Raw genomic sequence first — 19,501 nt, 5'->3', positions numbered from 1 at the left:
TTTTAAGATTTTCCCATTTTTACAATCTTCCAATCCCCTCAACCCCATTTTGTTTCATCTCATATCTCTCTATTTTAATAAGAAAAATTTATATCTTAAGACACTTTATCACTTTTCAATTTCACTAAAGGACACAATGCACTTGTGAAACATTTCTTGTGTGTGGAAAGACCTCCATGCCCTCTGGCTAAAGAGAAACCAAGTCACTCTTCAATCCTGACCAAACTGAACAGAAAAAAAGTATCTCATCTTAAAACTTCTTGGTTTACCAAATCACAAACAGTTAATCCAGCATAAAACCCCTAAATTCCCAACTTTCATCTTAGAGGAGAGTGAAGATTAAAAACCCTAATCAATTTGAATCTGATGACTCTCGTTTCTCTTGATTTACTCAGAGAGAATGAATATTGTCTATTGACGTGGCTGATCCAAAAGTTGTCGCTGTCCAGATCTGTTCTCCCGAGTCCTCTCTTCATCACCAAGCTTTTGTTACCTCTTGTTCCATCTCAGCCAAGGATGTAGCCATGAAGTCGACAAATCTGAACTCTCGCGGTCATTGAAGCCAAATTCGGTAAGTTCCGTGCTGACTGATTTACCAATCAATCCAATTCATGGCGAAGATGTCGGGGTATCGAAGGCCAGATCCTCGAGGTCATGGTTAGTGCCTTTCTCCATTTCAATTCTCTTCTCCTGATTCAATTTTCAGAAAGTTACTTTTGTGCTATTTTGATTTCAGTGGTTGGGTGTCAAAAATTGAAAGACATAGAATGGTCTCAAGGCAAAATCCATATGTTGTCCTCGAGTATAGCACACCACCGTACCGAACCTCCACAGGTTATTATGATCTTGTTCAGATACAAACCAATTTAATATCTATTTCTATTTCATATGACTCATCTATGAGTTTGTTTGATTGGTTTCAGATGGTGGAAAGAACCCAATGTTTCAAGAGAATTTTTTGTTCACTTTGCTTGAAGGCCTTAGGAGACCTTAAAGAATGCTACGTATGTTTTATTATTTGTGCTTCTTGGTATGCTTTACATATTATCCTTATTTGGTTTTGGGATTGATCTTTTTTGTTATGTTTGTTTGTTGAGGTTAGAATTCAGTTGCAGAAGGTTCTTTCTCAGGGATACAAAGACTGTACCTGAACTCTATATATTAAAACTGGCAGATAACAGCCTTGGTTTCCCTAGTTTGGCTTCCTTTGCTTTGAGTATTTATGTTTGTAACATAGTTCCATCGTCTGTATTGTATATCCTATGTTGCACCGAGACGGATACGGGGGACAGAAGAAACGGGGACGGAATCGGGGACGGGAAACAGCAAAACTAAAAATGTAAAGATACGGGTACGACATATATATGTCTATAAAAATATGTATAATATCTATAAACAAGTCAAACTATAAATTTCAACATAAAAGTAGAGAGCAAAGAACATAAATTCACAACCATAACTAAAAAAAGCAAAGAACATATAGACACGATCACAGAGTTAACAAAACAGAGAACATTTGATGTACTGTTGGGTATGGCCTGACCCTCCCAAACCGCCCATAAGATAATTGTCCTAACACATGATCACAACAAAGAAAACTCGGCTCGTTGACTCGCGAGCCAGCGACCTGCTCGATAGACTGTTTTTAGCCGACAAAGCGAGCGACCGGAAGTCGTCGGTTCGACGACTCGAATTAGCGGCCTGACATCTCGGCCCAATCATCGAGGAGGCCCATTAGGTCAAGACGAATAGGTTAACAAGCAAGCGTCTATAAAAGAGGAAGGGAGGAACTATTGAGGGATCCGCAAATCACTACACACTTACGTCGGCTAGAAACTAGGGTTTCATTTATCTATTTCTCGTCGACTCGTATTCTCCGGTGAACCAGCTTTCGCCGGATCGTTTCCTTGTTTCTTCCCTCTTTGTGACGCGACTAAGCAGCCTCTTGATCTAATAAAACGCTCTGTTGACCCACCTACGAGTCCTCGTCTCTTTTCATTTACTGGTTTATTGACAAGTCTCGGTTCAAACAGTGGGCACCCACGTGGAGCAAACAGAGAGTAGCGTCATCAAAGATCATGGCTCGCTCAGACTCGTCGTCCGGCGACGAGTTCACCACCGACAGAAGCAGCTTTCGAAGACACTATACTAGAAAGGATGGCTCAGCAAGACGCCATTCAGAAGGTGACGAACGAGCAACTAGCCGCTATCGCCGCAATCTTAGCTCCCTCGGCCGGGGGGAACTCAGCAGATCCAGGCACGACGGTTCGGAAACAGCTGTTCGACACCTATCGAACAGCCGGCGTAGAGACCACACAACAAATACAAACGCCGTCCAGGCCCAAACACCCGGCGATATAGATCTCGTAACTGTCTAGGAACTCGCCGAGCTTAAGCAGTCGTTCTTGACATGAAAGACATGATGCTCGAAGGACCCACCTCGGCGCCATTAATCGAACGCGGTCTCGCCGAATTCCTAAAAACCCCATTCTCACGGCGAATCACCGACGTACGGTACCGACTAGCAGAGAAAATCCGCCTTCCGACCTCGCCAGAAAGGCCGACCCAACAGACCATATCACCGCTTTCAATATAGCGATGGGTCGAACTAACTTTTCCGACGAGGAAAGAGACGCTGGCTATTGTCGGCTCTTCGTCGAGAGCCTTCAAGGACCAGCCCTCGGGTGGTTCACTGGATTGGAACGAGATTCCATCAACGATTTCCACGACCTGTCGGCTGCTTTCCTCAAACAGTACATCATGTTCACGAGACAAGGAGCGACCCTATCCGACCTGTGGAGTCTATCTCAACGCACAAACCAGAGCCTCCGCGACTATATGGAGAAGTTTAAAGCTGTCGCTTCGAAGGTGCATATTCCCGACAGCATCGCCGTTGATGCACTGATGAACACCCTCTACTTCAAATCTCTTTTCCGCGAAGATCTCTATCGAAACCCCACCAGGTCGCTTCAGGACGCTATCGCCAGATCGAACAACTTCATCAGGATGGAGGAAGGAAGACACATCAGCGATACTCAAGAAAATGAACGCGGGAACAAAAAACAGACAGTTCCTCCCACAAAAGCTCCTGAGGTCCCAAGAACCTCGACAGCACGCCCCGAGCAACAAGCCCAACCAGAAGACGAATTTCGTCTACGTCGTCAAGGAAAACGATCTCTCGGGATCAACTGTCGTCGTAGGCGAGAACGGTTGGAACGTCTGGGGAAAACGACGAGAAGCCGCGACTCCTTCGGCGCCTTCAACTTCAACTTCAACTCCAGGCTCAGCCGAGTTAAGCCAATGGTGCAGTTACCACCAATGGTGCAGTTACCATAAGTCCAAGGCGCATGATACGAAAAACTGCAGGCACTTGTCGGACGCCCTCTTCACGTCCTACGAAAACGGAATTGCGAACATCGAGTCACCCAAGCCAAGGCCGAACAACACCAAGAGCTGGAGCAAGAACAAAGAAAAGAAAATTCAAAAGAGTCAAGATAAGGCCGGTGACGACCAAAACGGGCAGGGAGGACGACAGTCCCGAAGAGCAAGACGAGAAACGAGACACAAGCCGAGGAAGAGCAGCCTCGCAATCGTCGACGGTCCAGGTCATCCTCGCACGACCAAGTTCTTCTTCAGACGAAGAGGAAGACAACAAAGTCCGTGACTCGCACGAACACTCTAGAAAGCGACCAAGCGAGAACAGCGGACCAGAGGAAGCATGCTACTTGAGGAGCAAGCTCAGGCGAAAAACGCAAAGGATCGACAGGATGCAAGATCGTTCAAAGAAAGGAGACAAAAGATGAAGTGGAGTAGCATAGAAGCTCTCTTCGGGAATCCCGCCAACAGTTAAGCGATTAGCCTTTCTTCGTACTCTTCTCCTGCTCAGCAAACAGGTCAATCGTCTCCTGCGGATGTCGATCCCACTATCCTTAAGCGCTTCGAGACACTTCTTCGTCCAAAAAGTCTGGCTCTGCAAGGATCTTGTCGTTACGAAGTCGCTGCGACGCGTCTCGAGGTCTCGTATCTTGGTAAAAGCTGATTGCACTTACGATCATGGCTGTTTGAACGCGGACTCGCTCATTGGAACCTCGTAACTTCAAGAGTCCCTCAGCGGTTGACTTCTTCAGATGCCTTAAAGCAGTTAGCGACCTTCTCCTTTCCCCAAGCAGCGTTTTTCTCCTCCAGAGCAGCTTCTTCGCTCGAGTCCTTGATCTTCTCACCGACAGTCTTGAAAGTGCCCTTCTGTTCTCTGAACTTCTCCTTCTAGCTTTATTTTCTTCGAGTAACCGACTTTACTCCGCTGCGGCCTTATCGATCGTCGCCTTAAATTCATTCGTTTGCGGTTGAGAGCCGTATCCTTCACCGCACGAGCTTTTCAGCTTCCTTCAGCTTGGAGATAGTCTCCTTAAGAGCCGTGTCGTACATCTCGACGACGTAATTCATGCTTTCGTCACTCTGCACAAACAGAGGAAAAGGTCAAACTAGAAGATTAGAGAAGGCGAGACAGGGAAAGTAATCCTTACCATAGTCTTCGCGCATCGACGTAGGCATCTTTGAAGATGAGGTCTTTAACCGGCGGCATATCTTTTGCGCCACCTCGAATTGGCGAACTAGTCAGCACACTCCTTCGGGGCATAAGCAAGCGGTGTCGCCATCGTACTTGAATTCCACATGGTCCGGGATTTGATTTGACCTCCCTTGAGGCCGAACCACTACTCCTGGTCGTCGAAGGCGTCACTAGAGGAGTTTCTCTACGGAAGCGGGGCGCATCTTGCCATGGGAAGTTTTTTCCTTCTTTCTAACGGAACGTTAGGGGAGTCATCCAACTCGATGCTAGTCTGAGCCGCGGACATCATGATTAGAGCTATCGTGAGCAACGAGCTCTCGCCCCCCCCCCCCCCCCCCCCCACCCCCCCATCTCCGCTAGGTTCTAATAGCTCCTCGACAGGTTTTTTCCTCTTTTCTTCTCTTTTCTTCTTCTTCTTTTGGAGGTTCACGGATTCAGCCCCCGTATGAGCCTCGACGAAGCAGACGAACTGGGAGCAGACCTCTTCTTCCTATTACTGTAAGTCACCGACGGTTCAGCAGTCTCTCGATCGGAAGACTCACGCACAAGGTCTTCCCTCAAGGATTCGATATTAACCTGGCCTACAGTGTGCGGCGGACTACAAGAGACAGAGGCCAGGAGGAGTCGTTTCATCAGGAGTCGCAGAAGGCGTCTTCTTCGCTCCTTCAACTTTTCTTGATTATCGCGTTTTAAGTCTGGAAGTTCTTTCATCTCCCTAGCTGCGTTGATCACATTCTGCTCAGCACTAGTGAATATAGAGAACCGCCGTTGTTTCCGGTAATCAACGGTAGTAAGTCAGATCTCCAGTCCCTGCGAAAGACCGACGAGTCAAATCGGATAAGTGTCTCGAGCAAACAGATGCAAGAAAAGAAAAATATATAACAAAGCAAGTTAAAGGACTTACTCTTTGAGATCCTGTCAACGGCTCGTCGAATCCTCTCGACGGGGATATCCTTCAACTCACTTGAGGAAGCGACGCGACAGCACGAGCACTAGCTATGAAGTCTTCGGGATATGTGGCTGTATCGGGTGGTCAACTGCAGTCAAACGCAAAAACCATCAGAAAGAAAGAAAAGGGCTATCGAATAAAATATCAACAACACTCGACCAAGTTCACGTCCATAAAAATCGAAAGGAATCGCCGGGCGGCTCTTCGAAGGCGAAACTGTCAGACTTGACGTAAAAGTAGAAGCGCTGCCAGTATTCGTCCTGGGGGATGATCGACGATCACATTGTAGAGGCCTCATCTGGATCGAGTACAATCCATCCCCCATCGACTTAAGGTACGTCGGCTCTTCGAACGTCCCGCACACTAATCGACACATTGATCTCTGCTGCCGTCACCATCAAGCTACTAAGACACGGAGCGAACCGTTAAGAACTGGCTTATCGCTGCGTCGCGACGTCTCGCATAGGTGGTGACGAGTAGAGGAATCGGAAACCAGAGCTTAGTCTCGTTCTGAAAGTAAGACTCGTATACGCCATAGAAATCCCACCGGAGGGGACCATTGTCTCTGGGCTTTCGTCAGAATCAGAAAAATTACTCCGGCTCCCCAACACGCTCTCAGCAAAATTCTTCACGCTGCTAGGAATCGAACGAGTCCTTTCAACGTTCTCCCACGATTGCCCCTCCACGTCGGAGGACGTACAGCTCTGGCGCCAACGCCGGGGAGATCTTCGAAAATCCCTCACGATGTAGCAAAACGGAACAAAATCAGGAGGAGGGATCTCTCCGTCACTCGCTCCCCTCGACCATCTCTCGAACAAATCTTGCGTTTATCACCTTCTCACCGCGCCGGACAAGGCAGGGTCCCTTCCCGTCATCAGTTGATAGCAAAGATATGTTGAGACTAAGAAAAACATTCCATATGCGCATTATTAGCAGTCGTGCAAGATGAGGAAGGACATATGACACTCCTACAGCATCTGAGGTTGCTGCATTAATTCCAGGAGATTTCAATTTGGACATGGATATAAAGAGATATTGTTTTGCAAGAGAAACAAACTGGCTGGCTAAAGCGGATAAGTGAGATTCACCCTTCTTACTTGGCACTTCAATATCCTCTGATATTTACTTATGGTGAAGATGGGTTCAGACTTGGGATTAAAAAGAAAGAGACAGAGGCTACAGCTAAACTAAAGAGGCAGACTATTAGTATGAGGCAGTGGTATGCATTCCGTCTACAGGAAAGAGAGAATGAGTGTCATACACTACTGCATTCAAAGCGATTGTTTCAGCAATTTTTGGTCGATTCTTATACTTCCATAGAGTCTAACAGGCTGTGTTATCTACGGATGAACCAAAAAAGCCTTAGATCGGATAGCTATGACTCTATACAACAGTCAGGAAACGCAGGAAAAGAAGATATGCATGACCAAGGAAGTCGATTTTTGCTACCAGCCTCATTCACAGGAGGACCAAGATACATGAAGAACAACTATCTTGATGCAATGGCTATATGCAAATATTTTGGGTTTCCTGATTTGTTTATAACATTCACCTGCAATCCGAAATGGCCAGAAATCACCAGATATCTACAACAGCGCCGCCTCACTGCTGATGATAGACCCGATATTATTGGAAGGATTTTCAAAATCAAGCTTGATTCTCTCATGATTGATTTAACAGACAAAGAGCTTCTAGGGAAGACCGTCTCTTGTGAGTTATTATGTGTTTAGCTGTTCTTTTATCTATTAACGTTTTCTTAAACTGTAACTAATTTATCTCTTCCATTTCTCAATTTCAGCAATGTACACTGTGGAGTGGCAGAAACGTGGCCTACCTCATGCTCATATTCTCTTATTCATGCATCCTAATTCCAAATTTCCAACCACTGATGACATTGACAAGGTTATCTCTGCTGAAATTCCAGATAAAGACAAAGAGCCAGAGCTTTATGATATTATCAAATATGATGATTCATGGTCCTTGTGGAGCTGTAAACATGAAATCACCATGCATGGAAAATGGTTTGTGTTCTAAATTGTATCCCAAGGCTTATGCAGATGTAACTACAGTCAACAAAGAAGGGTTTCCTGTTTATAGAAGACGAGAACAGACAAATAGATTTGTTGAGAAAAACGGCTTCAAGTGTGACAACAGATATGTGATACCATACAACAAGGAATTGTCTCTTCGTTTTCGAGCTCACATCAATGTGGAATGGTGCAATCAATCAGGTTCTATAAAATACTTATTCAAGTATATTAACAAAGGCCAGGATCGTGCCACTATTGTTGTTGAGCCCCCTGATAAAGAAGCACCAGACCAGAACACTTCAACAAATGGAGAGTTGAATGAAAAGAAAAAAAATGAAATCAAGGACTTCTTCAACTGCAGGTATTTTTTCTACACAAATGAAGGTTTATTATCGATTTTGAAAAACTAATGCGTCATTTCCTTTGAATGAAACTGGTGTTGATATTGATCCTTATCTCTGTGTTATCTACCATTTTTCAGATATGTCTCAGCCTGTGAAGGTGGTTGGAGGATTTTTACGTTTCCTATTCACTATAGATCAACACCCGTTGAGAGATTACAGTTTCATCTACCAGGAAAACAAATCATTATCTTCAAAGATGATGACACGTATGAAAAAGTTACCAGCAGGAAGCTTATTGAAAACACTATGTTTTTGGGCTGGTTTGAATTGAACAAGGTCAGTGCAGTAGCTCGGACTCTGACTTTAGCTGAAATTCCAACAAGGTTTTGTTGGAATAAGAAAGAAAAAAAGTTTCATGATAGGAAGAAAGGATTCAGTATTGGGAGAATCAACTATGCCCCACGTGACATTGAAGAAGCGTTCTACATGCGTGTATTGCTTAACATTGTGAGAGGTCCAACGTGTTATGACGACATTAAAACGTTTCAAGAGGTTCTTCATCCTTCATACAAGGAGACATGTTTTGCAAGGGGACTGTTAGAAGATGATCAGGAATATATAGACGATCTCGTGAGAGCAAGTTTCACTGGTTCTGCATGTTATATGCGTCAAGCTTTTGTTATCATGCTCATGTCTAATACTTTGTCAAAACCAGAAGTCGTTTGGGAACATACTTGGGAGTTCCTTTCTGAAGACATTGAGCATACGAGAAGAAAGCTATTACATAGACCAGGTACAATACTGGTTCCTCGATTTGTTAATATTATATTTTCTCTCAAGGTGTTAGGGAATATAGGTGAATTGTTAGTAGCTGATTGTTTTTTTTTGTTTTATGAAGATCTTTGCTTGAGTGATGCGGGAAAAAAAACAATATGCGCTTACAGAGAATTGAGAAGCTTCTAAAGAGTAATGGAACATCTTTGGAGAAGTTCAAAAAGATGCCTAAACCACTACCAGATATAGTTAATAATAACGTTTTGATCATGGACGAGCTCAGTTACGACCGGCAGGAATTAGAAGCTGATCTTCAGCGTGACACTCCAAACTTACGGATGAGCAAAAGAAGATTTTTGATGAAATTACTGATGCTGTTATTACGAAAAAAGGAGGCGTCTTTTTTGTCTATGGATTTGGTGGTACAGGCAAAACTTTCTTATGGAGATTGCTTTCTGCAGCAGTACGTGTCAGGGGCGAAGTATGTCTGAATGTTGCCTCAAGTGGTATAGCTTCCCTATTGCTAAGGAGGAAGGACTGCACATTCTCGATTTGGAATTCCTATAAATCCAGATGAATTCTCCACTTGCTCACTTACAAAAGGAACTGATAAAGCAGAGCTGGTAAAAGCAGCGTCCTTATAATTTGGGATGAAGCTCCAATGATGAGTAAACACTGTTTTGAATCATTGGATAGGAGTATGTTAGACATTGTTGGAGACAATGATAAGAGACCTTTTGGTGGCAAAGTTGTCGTATTTGGTGGAGACTTTAGACAAGTATTGCCTGTCATTCATGGAGCTGGAAGGGCTGAGATCGTTATGGCTGCTCTTAATTCATCTTATCTTTGGAAGCATGTAAAAGTTTTGCAATTAACCAAGAATATGCGGCTACTGTCAAATAATCTATCTACTGAAGAGGCAAAAGAATTGCAAGGGTTTTCACAATGGATATTAGACATTGGAGATGGAAAGATTGGTGATGGAAATGATGGGGAAGCTCTTATCGACATTCCAGAAGAGTTCTTAATTCTTGATGCTGATGATCCAGTGGAAGCTATAAGCGCAGCAGTATATGGAGATGCTACTTCTTTACACCAGAAGGACCCAAAGTTTTTTCAAGAGAGAGCTATACTGTGTCCTACTAACGAGGATGTGAACATTATTAATCAACATATGCTGGATAAGCTTGATGGTTACTTACGATTCCTTGAACTTTACATGAATTATTTTGTTAGATGTTTGGTTTTTGGTCACTAGAGTAACACTTTACTGTTTTAATGCAGGAGAGGAAAGAATATACTTAAGGTCTGATTCTATCGACGCTTCTGATAAGTTTTCTGTTAATGACCAAGCTCTCACTCCAGATTTCTTAAACAGAATTAAAGCATCAGGATTGCCAAATCATATTCTGCGACTGAAAGTTGGTTGTCCAGTGATGTTGCTAAGAAACATAGATCCTACTGGGGGATTGATGAATGGAACGCGTCTTCAGATTACAGAAATGTATGACTTCATGATAAAGGCCAAAGTTATTACAGGGGAAAAGGTTGGCCGAACTGTGTTAATTCCTAGGCTTTCAATAACTCCTTCAGATAAAAAGATGCCATTCAAGATGAGGAGGAGACAACTGCCTATTGGTGTGGCATTTGCTATTACCATCAACAAAAGTCAAGGCCAAACTTTGTCTGAAGTTGGTATTTATCTACCAAGGCCTGTTTTCTCTCATGGACAACTATATGTGGCTGTTTCCAGAGTCACTTCTAAGAAAGGCTTGAAGATATTGATTGTTGACAGCGAAGGCAAACCTCAACGTCAAACAAAAAATGTGGTCTTTAGAGAGATTTTTGACAATCTATGATTTCAGACTATTTGTTTTGTCTTTTATAACTTTGTTGGAACGTGGATTTATATACAGTTTATGGTTCTATGTTTAGCTACCATTTTATATAAATAAGTCTCTCTTATAATATTATTCGAACTTTTGGAAAAGTTCGATACATGCAGAGATTAAAATATTTTTGCTTTGTGATGAGGAACGATGATTTTGATGAGCCTCTAGAAAGCCCCAGGAACAAACAAAGAATGTTTCAAGCTATATGTGTTGTATAAGACAACATCTACAAGAGAATTTGAACTTTAGTAAAAGTTCTTAAGGAATACGGTAATAAATATATTTTCCACTATTTCAAATAATAACAAACAAATCAATCAAACTCCGGTTTCCATCCTAACTACCGATAATCACATCCAATCCTAAATTCTAGAACATTATAAATGAGGAATATTAACTTACTGATTAAATGCACTGAAGAAAGTTATCTTAATAGTCGCTGTCATCAATTTGCTTCTTAATTTCCATTTGGATGTACCATGTAATACGCATATTTTCCTGTCAAAAGAACATAATATAACAGTAAGTTACTATATATTTAAATTCTGGTAAAGTATAAAAAGATACTTATCTTTTTGGGTGGTAGTATTGGTTCATGTTCAATCCCTTCCTATCTGCAAGCCGAATCACACTATCAATATTCCTTACTCATTCAACCACCTAGAAACTGCAACTAAAGCAAATCACTTAATATTGAGTTACTTATTGTCTAATACAAAGCAATCACATACCATTAAGAAATTTTAGATAAGGGGGTTATAAGAATTATCAGGCTTTTTTATCTTCTTAGCATTACTAACCTTTCTTTGTAAGACGCAAGTGTAATGCTACACTTTTAATAAACTTATTTCTTCAGCTAATTGTATCACCACGGAGCAGCACCACCATTACATCTGAACTCAGATTATATGTCTGATTTAACTGCAAAAAACAACAAGAAAACATGGCGATGGTAACCATATATTATCCTAAATGACTTTCTAAAATTTAATCAAAAGCTTCTGTGAAATCAGAGAGTTTATCAAATATTATATGAAAAGCTTTGATAATGGTTACCTTTGTTCGCTTCTTCAGATGTGTTAAAGTCCCCAACATTTGATACGGTTGATCTTCTTCTGTGACATAATTTCAGATCTAAGAAACTCTTCATCTGTGAAAACTAAACCTTTTACATAAGGATCTGTGACAAAAAAAAAAAAAACTTCAACTCTTCGTAAGAGAAATCAAAACAAACTGATTACTAATAAATACCTTTCGATTTCTTATTTCTGAAGTTGTCTTTCTCAAATATATGTTGTATAACTTTGAATAGCACCATCAATTTCAATCTGATTGTTCGTCGGCCAAGAAGAGACGACCGTTTCTAGATCTCTCCTTTTTTTTTCCCTTTCCTTTTCTATTTTTTTTTAACTTGGAAATTAATAAACGGTTACTTTTGATAAGTGGCCGAATAGTCAATGGTTAGATTTAAAAGGCCCAATTCGTTTAAAATGAACTTAATTGAACTTATAACAAATTGAAATTAGAAATTGAACTTAATTAAAAATTTCAAGGCCCAATTCGTTTAAATGGTTAGAATAATAACAAACTGAACTTAATTAAAAATTAATTTTATCTATATTATTTCGTTAATTCAATAATTATTTCATTAATTCAAGAAACTATATATTTAAAATCAGAATTTAATAAATATTCTATAATTTTAAAAATGCATAAAATAAAAAATTTGTAATTAATTATAAAATTAATCATAGAAGACTTATTAATTTTGATGTAATAGCATTATTTTAGTTTGACCAACAACACATAAAAAACACATTTTAAAATAATTTATAAAGTGCATATATGTAATTTTTTTAAATGGACAATCCCGCGCTTTGAAAGCCCGGGTCAAAATCTAGTAATAGAATAAAGTAGTACTATAACTGGACAAGGTCTTGCTACATATTTCGAGGTACGGTTATAACTGGATAATGTTTTTTTTTTACTAAAACTGGATAATGTTAGTATTTAATAAAGTGATCTTATATATAGAGCCCAAATAGTTACTGGCTTACTGCTCGTCTGTTACGGTTGGAATACAACAACAACAAACGTACGTTATTTGCTTTTGCTACATTCTGTATAACTACAGTCAGCAAGTACAAATGTGAAGTTTTGTTATGTGCGAATATCATGAGAATTGTTTTTACACAATCTGGACATATAATATTGTAGTTATATAGTTTAACCTAATTTTTCCTACTTTGGTCAAGATTAATGTGTATTACTATTTACTAAATATGCACCTATTTGATCACTGTTATTATAAGCGATACATCAGTTTCCCGGATATAATAAGCATCTTGTTGACAAGAAAAACTCTTATAAAATAATCCAACACTGGTTCCTCCATTATTTGCTTTGATTTCTTGTATGATGATGAATTGATGATCTATATATTTCGTGTTTCAAATCCATCCAAATCTTCCATTCAAAAAGTAATATGTATTAGGTCTACATACATCTTTGTAGGATCGTAAATCCTAACATGTAAATCTTATTGTATAAGAGATAATAAGATATATTATGCGATCAAAGATTATGTTGTTATATTCATCATTGAATCTTTGCATTATATACTGGTGAGAGCTTGCTATCAAAACAAATATTATGTGATCCCTTATATATTAAATTAGGGAGAAACATTGTAATAAATGCGTTCACACTAAATGGATACATGTCACGTGTAGAAGCATTGTAATAAAATTGAATAATTTGTCCAGCTTATTCGTAAACAATAAAAATAACGTAAAGAAAAACCAATAATGTGAATTTTATATTAAAAAAACGTAAAGTACATAGTGTGAACATATTTATGTAGAGTTTTAACAGAAAAATTCTTTACATGTAACATGTGTCCATGTCCGTTACTCTACGAAGCAAATCAAATACTAAAATGCAATATCCGTAAAAAAAAGAGCAAATAAAAAATATCAATATTTATAGGAACGGATTATCCAATTTGATTGTTATATGCATATATATACATATCTTTAAAGAATTATATATAAGTTATATATTATAGTTTACATCAATTTTACAATATTTTTGTTTTTAAATAATTTCATTTTAAGAATTTTATTTTTAATACCTAATAAAATAAATTTAATACATAAAAATATTGTAAAACTTATATAAACTTTAATATATATAACTTATATATATAATTCTTTAAATATATGTATATATATATGTAAATAACAGATCGAATTGGATATTCGTCCCTAAAAATACTGGTATTAGTAATTTGCTTTCTTTTTACAGGATATTACATATTAGTATTTGATTTACTTGGTAGAGTTACGGATATCCAGATTTTTCAGTTCAAATCAAAGCGGATAACGAATTGAATCAAAATTTATGAATATTTTTTCCAACTTTATTCATAAACAAGAAAAATAATATATATAAAATTTACCTTTCGATTCGTTATCCATTTTGATTCAAACTGAAAAATCCACATAGTGTGAGTTTTATTAGAATTATGCATATGAGTTTTATATTAAAAAAATGTAAAATACATAGTCTGAACACATTTATTTAGAGTTTGACTGAGAGATTTTCTACATGGGACACGTCAGCATACTCCTTTTCATATAACATTTTTACATGTTATACATGAAATTGCACCTAATATCTGCATTCATATAGACTGTCCATCACTTTCTATTGCTTTTAATTAGGCTTATTTGCATTATCATTTAATATGGTTCCGATCTTGTGTGTAGATATGCAACATGATATGACAAACAAAAAAACGGCAATAGTACATAAGCGACGAAATAAGATCATGATCACGAAAATTCACAACAATTCAATTCTCTAAGGTTTCCGCTTTCGCCAAACCTAGATTCTAAGTCACAAATATTTTTTTTTGTAAACACAGCTTACCTCATAGCTACGAGAAACAGATGGAACTCGTTACATGGGGAATTTATTTTCGTCAATTCGACAAGTATATGAGAAACTTTGAAGAACACGTTCTATGAGAAGAAGAAAGTATTCGTGTTTCGTTTTCCTTGAGATTCTTTAGCGGGATGAGTGTTTAACAAATCTCGGGATGAGTGTTTAACAAATCTCCCAATCATCATTATATAACCACCAAACGATAAGTTCTATTCAATCGTGTAGAGTCCACATCACAGGAGAAAAGGAGATAGATATGAAATAACTTCAAACTTGACTAGGTTAGCTGTTCTTCTTTTACTTTTAGGAAACAAACCTTTTCAAAGATTAGGTTCATGAGTCACGTTATATCTATTTGATCGTTAACTTAATTTATACAATTAGGTATATATGTTTCCGTATTATGGGTGGAATATTTTAAACTTCCTTTTAGAGTAACTTATATTGAGACACTTTTAATTTTTAATTTTGTTTTTTATCGTAATTTTAATTGTTAGTTTAGTTGTAACCAATACAGAATGATAAATATATATGCAGAGTCGTCTCTTCTTTTTACAGTAAGTAAATATTAAGAGATAATATATTGTATTTAAGTAATATTTATTATCCCACTATATAAAAGGGCTTAATTTTGAGGCTTCTTAGGGGTGCCACCTAGGCAAAATATTCCCAACCAATCATTCTGCCATGTCACTGGCAGATTGGGCTTGAAATTAAAAAAAAATAGTCACCTTCGCAGCCCATTTGACTCATTTTGCAGCCCAATCCCGAACCTCACTTGAAACCGTGTTGGTCGCAGCCCATTAAACCTATCGCGCAGCCCAATCCAAAGCTCTTGATACAGTTCATATATAATGAGGCACTTTTGCTTCTCCTAAAGTTATCCACGTGTCTATATTTTAAATAGTGTGGGTTTCACCAGAAAGATAAAGTCGAACTTAAATAAATCTGTTAACTGATATGTGGATATATTCGTTAAGTCTTTCGCCTATATCTTTAGATTTAAGGCTGAAGCCAAGCCCATGAAACAAATCCCCGTAGTGGCCCAAATAAGTTTTGATGTCGTCTGATATTCTCTTTAGTGAGATCTAGGGTTCTTTTACTCCTCCAATTTCCTTCAAAACCATGAACTCCTTACACGAACTCTTTATCTTCCCCAATCTCTACATCTCCCCCTATTTACTCAGACCATCAATAATGATTATGTAACACGTTTCCGAACCGATATGACCATCCTCGCTATATAAAGTTATATTGCTGAGACTCCAAACGCTCACCATGATTAGCAGTTCAGTGACAACTGTCAAACCCATAATATAAGAACAAAATTATGGACCAAGGGATGACTTGGCTTTTGCTTTCTTATCTACCATCTCAAAGGGGAACCCAATACCACGAAACGGTCGTGGAAAAAGTTGCTCAATCAGTGCAAGGAGCGCTAAAGGTAAAAAAACATGTGCTTCTTGAGTTTTGGCTTAGTTGTGAACATTGTTGATCTTCATGTTTTATGTTTTGATTGTTTACATGATTGAAGTTTTTTTTACGGGCTGGGCGTATAAATTGAGAAACAGAATCTTCTCTTTGGAAACTTTGTAAATTTGTGTTTCTCCAATCCGACACTTCACTCCGGTACAACAGATGCGTTCCTCCGAACGTCAGTAGTCAGGTATTAATGGTAATCATGTCTCATATCTAAAAGAACACCATAATTTAAATACACGTTCACAGCTAACCTACTCTCTTTCCAGGTTCCGTTGAACTGGCTGTTGACGACGACAACGAAGTGCCACGTTTTGTGGTCTTTGACAGGGAGATCAGCAAGAAAGATGCAAACATTCTGGCTCTTGCGGAGGCTTGTTTTTGCTCTAACACATTACATTAAAATTATTAAAATTGTTACGATTTCTCTGACCCTCGAATCATATATATAATTGTAACAATCATATAAAATTGTTACAGATGAGAGGTGATGAAGGACCGGAGCTACCAAACTGCATTGAACTGCTAAGTGGCAAGGAATCGTTTTTCACCATCTCTGCAGTCACTGAGATATCTTCTTTGGCACTCAGCCAGAGGTGGGTAATCTAAGTTCTTAATAATTTTTTCCGTTCAGATCTTAAATAACATACATGTACAATTGTGTCTCAGAGTAGCAGCAGCAGCCAAGCTCCAGTCGTGGATGTCCAAGCTGGACAAGCAACATCATCTGCCAGCAACACGGTTGATGCGGCGAAAAGAGCAATGGGAGTTGATGAAGCAAAACTGCCCAGCTTTGAAGACGAGCCAAATAGTCCAAACGCCCCCTGAGTGATAGTTTCAAGACCGAATTGTCATCTCCACTTATAGCTATCGTGTCATTTGAAATAAATATTTTCTTATGTATTCCCTACTTTGATCTTTGGTTGTGTCTTGAAATATCTTCAAACCATCTCCCACCGGGAAAAGAGTTACTTGGATTTTAAATAAATAGAACGTCTGAAAAATAAGCATGTTCTAACTTAGTGTATCAATACATGTTCACATAGCAACACGATGCTATTGTCGACATTGTTTCAACGTAGAAAATGTTTACAGACTCATGTCAGGTTATTTTAGAGAATACGTCTAATTGGACAAATTGGAGATAATTTGTTTAATTTAAATTGTGTAAATACAATAGTTAGTTGTACTCAAAATTTTAAGGTCCAGTTTAATGGATCGTATCATCAAACTAAATCATGAGTTTTTTATCCAATAACAGATTAATGGATGCCCCAAATGCATTTTTACAGGACTTGCAGTAGGGAAAAAGCAATCTCTCACCCTCGCTTCAAACTAAGAGAAATAGCATCTGGTTTGTTTATGGGTTCCAAAAACGACCACTTATGCTCCGATCAGCTTCTTCTCAAGTTTCTTTTTTCTCAAACAGTTTTTTTTTCAAAGTATGCGTTATCGCCTCTTAAACCTCTGGCTAAAAAAAACAAACAAATTAAAGCTTCCAAAAAGCCTACTCATACAATAGACATCCACTATGAATAATATACCATCTCCTAACTAATGTTTCTAACTTCACTTATCATCTCTTACGTATACTTTTTTTGAACGACCATCTCCTCAATTCCTTATTCTTTTCTTATAGAAACTTTGTTTTTTTTCAACAACCATATCTTCTAACACAAAATACAAGTTTAAGACCAACTATCCCGCGCTTGCGCGGGGCCACGCTCCTAGTAATATATAACATTCGAACAGGATATAGAATACTTGATTTTATGTTCTTTTTTTACATCAAATACTTACTTGAGTTTTATGTATAACATGTTTTCTTTTACTAAGTATATAATATTTTTTACTGTTAGTATATTGTTAGAAAATCTTCATTGTAAATATCTCACCAAATATTTTATAAGTACAAAGGAAAAAATAGTAGGAAAAAATTATGAGAGAGTGAAGAAAAGTTTTTGAATAAGAATAATTTTGTTTAAAAACTTTTGAAAGTTCTATAAGGTGTTAGAGCAATCATTTGAAGGTTTTGGAGGTGTTTGCAACTATTTTGGGGGTAAAAGAGAGTAAAATATGACTTTGGACAATTTTAGTGAAGTTGGGGATTCACCCAAGTGTCGGAACAGACAGGGGGTCAGAGTGGCCGTCGTATACCAAGTGTTCTCGTAGCTAGTCAGATATTAATTGTCTTCCTTCAGGCGAGGGTCTAATTAATATATGAGTCGTTCTTGGGTTCACTCCCTAGGGTGAACCTCTAGGTTCACCAACCAATAAGATTTCATTATTTTAAATTTGATATCTTTAAAAAAGAAACAAAATATTCTCAAATTATATTATGTTTTTAAAATAAAAAAAGATAATAGTTACAGAAAAAGAATTAAAAAAAAAATATTTTTAATGTTCTCAACAAAACACTAAACCCTAAATCCTAATCCCTAAACCCTAAATCCTAAACCCTAAACCCTTGGATAAATCCTAAACCCTTGAGTAAATCCTAAACCCTTGGGTAAACCCTAAACCCTTGGATAAACTCTAAATAAAAAAACACTAAAACACTAAACCCTAAACGCTTGAATGTTTTAGTGTATAGTGATTTTGATTTAGAGTTTTGGATTTATCCTATAGTTTAGGGTTTATCCAAGGGTTTAGAGTTTAGGATTAAGGGTTTAGGGATTAGAATTTAGGGTTTAGGGTTTAATGTTATGCTGACGACGTAAAATATTTTTTTTGTAATTATTACTTTTTAATTTTAAAAACATAATATAATTTGACAATATTTTGTTTCTTTTTTTAAAAGATATCGAATATAAAATAAAACAATTCTATTGGTTGGTGAACCTAAGAATAAGTCTTAATATATATATATATATATATATATATATATATATTTAGTTGGTAATTAAAAATATATATATTTAGCTAATATATTTATACTAGCTAATTTGCTAATCATTTTATAAATAGTTATTGTTAAATAATTTAATCGTTATAAACTATAACGTGAAAATTCATATACCAAATGATTTTTAATTGATTAATATTTAGTTATAAATCTTAATGTTTTCAGCCTTTAATTATTTATGATTAAAATGTATTTACAGATAACAACAAAAAATATATATAAAATTATTTTTTAACCATATAATATATTCATTATATAAATATTAGGGTAATATAAATTATATAATAAATGAATTTAATTATTCCTATGGATATCGACGACTCTAACCGCTCTAATTTTTAATATGGAAAAATTATTTCATAAATAATAGTATAGATGCTGACAAAAAATATATATAAATGATAAGATACAAAAATACTATATATGATTATATGGTTAATTGGTTATATTTTATTAAAATTTCCTATGATATTTGAATATTTGAACTGCGTCTCAATTTTTTAATTTTATTTCCATAAAAATCTTTTCTTAAATAGGAGGAGTTCGGCCGGTACCAACCTTTGTTAGTATATGATGATATATAATAAAATAATTTTACCAGAAAAAATCAAAT

General features: G+C 37.5%; 2 protein-coding genes and 2 long non-coding RNA genes across 4 annotated transcripts; 3 read left to right on the top strand and 1 right to left on the bottom strand.

Annotated features, from left to right (window-relative positions):
- Nucleotides 1-809: 809 nt before the first annotated feature.
- On the top strand, nt 810-1,196 carry LOC125596413. The gene is made up of 3 exons (XR_007331034.1): nt 810-834; nt 924-1,004; nt 1,103-1,196. It is a non-coding gene; the product is annotated as an uncharacterized LOC125596413 (long non-coding RNA).
- Nucleotides 1,197-6,862: 5,666 nt separating this feature from the next.
- LOC125596417 lies at nt 6,863-9,155 on the top strand. The gene is made up of 6 exons (XM_048771564.1): nt 6,863-7,226; nt 7,315-7,506; nt 7,574-7,907; nt 8,028-8,520; nt 8,606-8,683; nt 8,835-9,155. Exons 1-6 carry the CDS (start codon nt 6,863-6,865, stop codon nt 9,153-9,155), a joined length of 1,782 nt encoding a protein of 593 aa, XP_048627521.1.
- Nucleotides 9,156-9,307: 152 nt separating this feature from the next.
- Nucleotides 9,308-10,598, top strand: LOC125596426 (ATP-dependent DNA helicase PIF1-like). The gene is made up of 2 exons (XM_048771580.1): nt 9,308-9,857; nt 9,949-10,598. Exons 1-2 carry the CDS (start codon nt 9,326-9,328, stop codon nt 10,521-10,523), a joined length of 1,107 nt encoding a protein of 368 aa, XP_048627537.1. The 5' UTR covers nt 9,308-9,325; the 3' UTR covers nt 10,524-10,598.
- A 3,418-nt stretch (nt 10,599-14,016) lies between these two features.
- On the bottom strand, nt 14,017-18,232 carry LOC125596427. The gene is made up of 2 exons (XR_007331040.1): nt 14,490-18,232; nt 14,017-14,235 (listed from the first exon to the last, which is right to left on the bottom strand). It is a non-coding gene; the product is annotated as an uncharacterized LOC125596427 (long non-coding RNA).
- Nucleotides 18,233-19,501: the final 1,269 nt, after the last annotated feature.

This window comes from Brassica napus, unplaced genomic scaffold (genome assembly GCF_020379485.1).
Source record: "Brassica napus cultivar Da-Ae unplaced genomic scaffold, Da-Ae ScsIHWf_1206;HRSCAF=1726, whole genome shotgun sequence".
NCBI lineage: Eukaryota > Viridiplantae > Streptophyta > Magnoliopsida > Brassicales > Brassicaceae > Brassica > Brassica napus.
This window is presented reverse-complemented; position numbering and strand designations above follow the sequence as displayed.